Raw genomic sequence first — 6,651 nt, forward strand, 5'->3', positions numbered from 1 at the left:
AGTTTGTTGCTCCTCTTTTCCATTTCTCACTTCGTAATCCAAATACAGAAATGATATCGGCTAGGGCTATTGGATCTTTATTTCCTAGAATGTGCATTCACTTTAGGGTGCACATTTCCCCCAGGACTTTCCATTCTGCGGTATGTTCGGACAGCAACCTTCACGAGCGCTGCTTTCCAGCACGAGACTGCGCAATCCTCTGCAGTGTATAGAAGTATTCAGGGAAGCCTTTCGGCGAGGCTAGTTCCCAGGTTAAACTTCAGTCTTAGAAAACGCGCAAGAGCGTGCCAAACTTAGGAAGGGCGTGTGCGTGTGAAGTCTGTCAGCGAATGCAGGTCCACGTGCCCCTTCAAGCCTGAGAGGAGTTCTGTCACGGACCGTTAGGCAGCTCTGTCCTGGCAGGAAAGGGCGTGTGGGAGCGGGCCCGCCCGCGGCCAGGTGCACGCCAGGTGCCCGCGTCCCGCCCTGCCTCTGTATATATAGCCGCGAGGAGACGGCGAGCGCGCGCGCGCCTCTTCACCTTCTTCCCTTCACGAGCTGCTGCTTCCTGGTTGCTTCTTTTTTAAAACAAACTCCACACTCGTCTCTTGTTTGATGTTCCAACTTCAGGCAGCTCCTCGGTGACGCGGCGGCCTCCCCGTCGTGCCTTGGGCCGCCTGCTGGAGGAGGCCCAGCAGGAGTAGCGGGCCATGGCCGAGCCGAGTCCGAAAAGGCTCAAGAGCGGCCTGCCCTTGTGCGCCATCCACCGGCATGGCAGAGCTCTGGGCAAACTCGTGAAACAAAACTTCCCGGCCGTGGTGGAGGAAGGCCTGTGCGGAGTCACCGGCGCCCTGCTCGAGGTCGCCTACGTCTTGCAGTTGCTGGTAAGGCCACCGCGCAGCGACCCGCTTGGCGCGCCAAGGCAGGCCTGGCGCGAGGCGCTGCGGCTCCTTCGGCGCACCGCCAGCGTCTCTTTCCTCTGCGTTCCAGATGCCTCTTTTCAGGGCCACAACGAGGGCTCGCTCTGGGTTCGCCTTTTCCCATCCTGCCTCACCTCGGGCCTCTTCAGCTTGGGGTTCTTTCTTTCCTCATTTCTGCTCTGCATTTAGACCGGACTTGCACGTCCACCATTGCCAGTTCTCCCCCCCCCCCTACCCAGGGTGCACAGTACCGGCACTTCTTTTTTTGTGTTGTTAAAAAGTGTGACACTTACTGCAACAACTTCATGGTGAGTGTTGTTTAGTCGTTTAGTCATGTCTGACTTTTCGTGACCCCATGGACCAGAGCACGCCAGGCCCTCCTGTCTTCCACTGCCTCCCGCAGTTTGGTCAGACTCATGCTGGTAGCTTTGAGAACACTGTCCAACCATCTCGTCCTCTGTCATCCCCTTCTCCTTGTGCCCTCCATCTTTCCCAACATCAGGGTCTTTTCCAGGGAGTCTTCTCTTCTCATGAGGTGGCCAAAGTACTGGAGCCTCAGCTTCAGGATCTGTCCTTCCAGTGAGCACTCAGGGCTGATTTCCTTCAGAATGGAGAGGTTTGATCTTCTTGCAGTCCATGGGACTCTCAAGAGTCTCCTCCACCACCATAATTCAAAAGCTGATAATACCAAGGTCCCAGGTTCAAACCCCATATGGGACAGCAGCATATTCCTGCATTGCAGGGGGTTGGACTAGATGATCCTCAGGGTGCCTTCCAACTCTACCATTCTATGATTGTATGATTCTATTCTATCTGGTATACTCCTTTGCCACATATGGCCCTGTCCTCAACCTTAGGATGGAGGCCCATTCCCTTCCTTCTTGTCACTCCGCCATGCCCCCAGTGTGCTATGGAGCCAGGCTCCCACTGCTTTTCAAATGCCCCCTCCTTCACAGATGCTCCTTATGTAAACCACCCATCCTTCACATGCAGAACCAACCTCTTGTAGGGTCATGTTGAAATGCTCATGTGTTGGAAGGCTATGGGAAAGAAATGACATCGTTTTGTCCACTGGGTGACAACTGGCTGTATACACATGGATTGTACACAACTGAATGGATGTATGCAGAATTGATCATTGTAACACCAAACTAAATTATTAATGTATCTCCCCCAAATTTCAGGTTTCTATTTCATAAGGCAGTATTGTAAGTATTTTGGGGGTATGCCAAGTCCACTGTTTTGAGGGAGAGATGTGCACGTATGCCCCATTTTGATGCCAGAAGTACTTTTTGTGAGCAAATACTTAGCTAGGTCATGTGGATATACCCTGGCAATTTTGATACAGCCATGAATGAGCGAGTCAGACAGTACCACACATCTTATATATTATGGTACATTTTGCTGCTGTATGAAATTACTATATTGCTATATTCACTGTATTTACAATGTCTAATATTTCTTTTAAGGTTGTTCATGACATATAAATAATAATATGCATGGAAAATAATGGTTCAGCATTTACTGCAAGCGGACACTCATAAACTGATGCAAAGCTCCTGTTCAGCTGTGCAATCTTTCCCCTTTGTATAACTCACTTCTGTCTGTTGCTATCTGTCGTGATTTCTTTTTATAAGAAATCTTAATTTTGGACAAGTCCTGCATCTTAGGAGGCCCAGAACCAAGGAAGAAAATTTACATGCTGACTGACTCACTTTTGGATATGTGAACAGTAGTGAATCAGTCTTTAAGAGACTCAGTGCCTGTAAGTATGGGGGCAGAAGTTAGGCCCTTTTTACTTGTGAAAAATATGAGGGTTAAATGAGTCTGGTAGGCAACTGACGGTAATGAAGCTACACTGATTATACGGTAGAGTAAGAGAATCAAGGAATGAAGAGCAAGGATGGGGAAAGTGATGAAGCAAGGGAAGAAAAACTGACTCAGAACTTAGTGGTGGGAAGTTGTGACAACATCCTTCAGCTGTCACTGCATTCCTTCTAAAAAGAGAAGAGGGGAAGCTGCTGACAGCACTGCCCTGATTAGATATAAGGATCACAATTCAAGATGACAATATTCTCAGAATATGAGAACATATTTTTCCAGCAAAAACAATGAGAAAATGGGCGAATAATAGCCATAAAGTCCCATCTTCTCTGCAGGCACAGAATGTACTTGGGCAATTGCTGGAACTTAGTATGAATCTGGATCTGTTTCTTTCATATTGTTAATGATTTTCTTCATGTTTTAATGTGGTGAAGACCTTAGGGAGTGTTTTCTTATCTCATATATCTATCTGATTGGCCAGTTGACTGGATGGGACATTGGTTTATTTGCCGGGGCTCTTCTTATGTTCGTTTGAAGGAGGGTAAACCTGGTAGGCAGTAAACTGAAGAGGCAGTAACCTGAAGTAAACTGAACATGAAGAGTAGCAGTGATCCAAGACCTGATTCTTACATTATGGAAGTGACATTGTTTCAATTTCCCCATGATTCCATTCCTCACACTGTTTTGAATAATGTAAGAATTCAGAAACCATGTGGGAAAATCAAGCTCTTGTGGGAAGAGCAGCAATAACACCAGGGGCCAGATCTGGAGGATGGGGTGTGTAAGAAAGCGGGTAACATGACACAGGATGTAACTATGGGAGAAGAATGGCAATCATGTGGCCTGTATATCCCTCTGCATACTTTCCACTCTCCAACTACTACTCCAGAAGCAACAGCTTCTAACTTTCTGCAAAAAAGAAGTGACAAATGGTACAGCCTCTAACATTCCTTATCCTTACAAATATCTACTGTAGAAATATACAGCATCCTGATTCAGCCAGAGATCTGCATGCATAAGCAGTCTTGTGTGCATGTTGCGTTTGGATGAGCATCCTTATTCACATCATCATGTGTACTTGAGTCCTCATACACTGACTAGATGCATCTTTGAATGAAAATATGCATCTGTATCATCCCCCGACACCAATTCAACTACTTTCAGTTTTTTGAAAAACATTTCAGATAGTTCTGCATTCTGTAAAATAACAGTGTTTACCTTTTTTGAATATAATTGTGCTAAATCAGATCTCAATCACATTAAGGCATGCGTGAGGAGTACGTGGCTCACCCTGTGTCATTGGGCTCCAACTCCCTTTAATCCCAGCCAGAATGGGCAGTGGTCAGGGATATTGGGAATTGTTGCCCAATGACATGGGGGGGCGCTATAGTCTCCCACCCCTAATTTGGAATATTAGTAAACTTTATGGAAAACTAATTGCCCATGACTACAACTAAAACAGGTTATATGGTCTTTTGTCTGACGTACAAATATTTTTTTAACTTAACATATACATACCCCAGGGTACCTAATTTGAAATATTGTTTCTATCTATGGCAAAAGCAAAAGTTTGTGTTTTACTTCTAAAATATATAGGTTTTCCAGAAATGTTTTTTTTCTTCTACTCCTTTTGAAGTTTAAACCTAAGTTTTGTAAACATTATGCAATATTATTGTACTTTGTATATGAACTGCAGTGGGTGTTTTGCTTTGTTGTCTATTTGAAAAATATAGGGTGAAATCTTTGATCATTCTGATATGGCTTTACCAAATGTTTCTAAATTCTTCTTGGACCGGGCTAAAGAGGAGAGGGAAGCAGCAGAAGCTCTCATACAATATCAGCATGACAGGGGAGGCCTCTACTGTACCAGAGTTATCCAGGTATGTGGCAAAGTTTGTCCTCATGCCAGAGGTTTGACTTCATAAGATGTATGTCTCATGTAACAGATCAAAAAAGAACTTGCACACATCTCCCTTATGGTGTGAGCTACATCTGCATTTAGCTACACCTTTTTTCATGTTAGCCTAGAAGCATAAAGTGAGAAGACATGGAGTTTTTTTCTGTCGTGTTTCTGCATGACACCTAGCGGGTTTCATGCCTCTCACAGTGAAATGATAGGGTCAGATTTGGACCTTGGCTTTTCCCCCCATACAAATTCAAATTTTCTTTTTTCTTTTTTCAACATTACTGTAACCATGATTTGAGTTCCTCCCCCACTTCCAGAATGTGAATGACATATGTCCATGTGTTAACAGGTATAGAAGTGCTTTCACCCTGCCATCTCTTGCAATTCGAAGCAAATATGTATGAAAACTATTTTGTTTTTCTGCTCAAAGGCAACTAATCTGGGAGACCCAGCACAATCCATATCCTTTGAAAATCTAGCAAATTCCATTTGATATTTGTTTAATCTTATCTCTTGTGGACATCCTTCCCTATGCAAGCAAGCAGCACCCACATGAACAGCACCATTCCATGCTTTTAGATCCCATCCTTCTTCCAGGGATCTGAGGGTAGAGTACACGGGTTCTCTCCTTTTTATTGGAGATCTGCATGGATCAATGTTACACTCATGCAATTTTATGCAGCTTCATAGCAGTATGGGTTGCTACAACCCATTCTAGGCTTTCATTATTTTATTGGCAATGAACATATTTTAGGGATCAATATTATCCACACCAATTATACAAACACTTGGCTAACATATCATCCTATAAAAGCTGTAATAAGCTTGGTGAGCTGCCTTGTGTGCATATATTAATTTTCTATATCTGTATCCCACAAATCCCAAAGATGTTGCTCAGAAGACAGAGGTAAGAGCATTACAGCACAAGCAGTTGAAAATGTGGCGGAAACAATTGTGACTTCTATGATTTGCCATCTTTGTTCTGCTCTTTGTGATTCCAGAAACCACCCAGTGTGTTAATAAGCGGTGTGGCGGCAGCTCTGGAAGTAGCCCTAGTACAATGGAAGATGATGGCGGGCCATTTTGAAGAGCTTTATGCTCTGAGTATCAAGAACTCAGACCCTCACACTGCAAGCACAATTAAGAAGCAATTTCTAGCACCCAAGATACAGAAGATCAAGTTGATGGGAGATCTAATTACCAATGCTCGTAGGCTTAGGAATGCCCAAGATAGCAGAGGTGACCTTGAGAACTATCTTATAGATCGTCTGCAAAAAGAACTAAAGATTGGGACCGATTCAGAAGCACACTGCAGTCTCCATGCACCATTTCAGAAATGTACAGGAGCTGCAAATGAGCTACAGCTTCTGCGAGAGGAGTACCTTCAGCCCAAGAATGGGATAAGGCCAAAATACCAAGGCCAGTGTTGCTCCCTCTCTCAGCCTCGGTGGAAGGGCTTGCGGGAAAGAGATCAAAGGCAGGAGCACAAATGGCATTAGATTGGCTGGGATATGAAGTATGCCGCTGCTGAGCAGTGTTATGGTATTCATACATCTCTAAATTGTCCCAGAATAGTTGTCTATAGGTTGACATTATTTGTGAAAACAGTCCCCACAAACAGGGTAACTGTACCACCATGATTTGGTCATTGTTGATTATTTTGTTTATGATACTATGTTTGAAAAAGCAGTTATTCCACCATGGACTGCAGTCCTTTCTATGAGTGCAGGAATTCCTTGGTAAAGGTAAAGGGACCCCTGACCATTAGGTCCAGTCATGACCAACTCTGGGGTTGCGACGCTCAACTCGCTTTATTGGCCGAGGGAGCCGGCGTACAGCTTCCGGGTCATGTGGCCAGCACGACTAAGCCGCTTCTGGCGAAACAGCAGCGCAACTCCTTACCTTCATATAAAAGCTATACTAACTCTTACCCACAATATTGAGCTCTAGATAATCACGTATCTCTCTAGTATAGTCAGGCATTAGGTTAGCTTGAATAAGTGCATAAATGATAACCTTGTA

General features: G+C 44.6%; 1 protein-coding gene across 1 annotated transcript; it reads left to right on the forward strand.

Moving 5' to 3' along the window:
- The first annotated feature begins 667 nt into the window (after positions 1-667).
- LOC309516340 (ferritin light chain-like) lies at positions 668-6,362 on the forward strand. The gene is made up of 3 exons (XM_082195162.1): positions 668-863; positions 4,457-4,603; positions 5,631-6,362. Exons 1-3 carry the CDS (start codon positions 690-692, stop codon positions 6,126-6,128), a joined length of 819 nt encoding a protein of 272 aa, XP_082051288.1. The 5' UTR covers positions 668-689; the 3' UTR covers positions 6,129-6,362.
- Positions 6,363-6,651: the final 289 nt, after the last annotated feature.

Source organism: Podarcis vaucheri (assembly GCF_965113315.1).
Source record: "Podarcis vaucheri genome assembly, chromosome: 1".
Taxonomy (NCBI): Eukaryota; Metazoa; Chordata; class Lepidosauria; order Squamata; family Lacertidae; genus Podarcis; species Podarcis vaucheri.

Coding starts and splice junctions, on each gene's coding strand:
- LOC309516340 (XM_082195162.1), top strand. CDS start 690: ATGGCCGAGCCGAGTCCGAAAAGGCTCAAGAGCGGCCTGCCCTTGTGC. Junction 864..4,456: donor CCTACGTCTTGCAGTTGCTG/GTAAGGCCACCG, acceptor TGAAAAATATAG/GGTGAAATCTTTGATCATTC. Junction 4,604..5,630: donor ACTGTACCAGAGTTATCCAG/GTATGTGGCAAA, acceptor TTGTGATTCCAG/AAACCACCCAGTGTGTTAAT.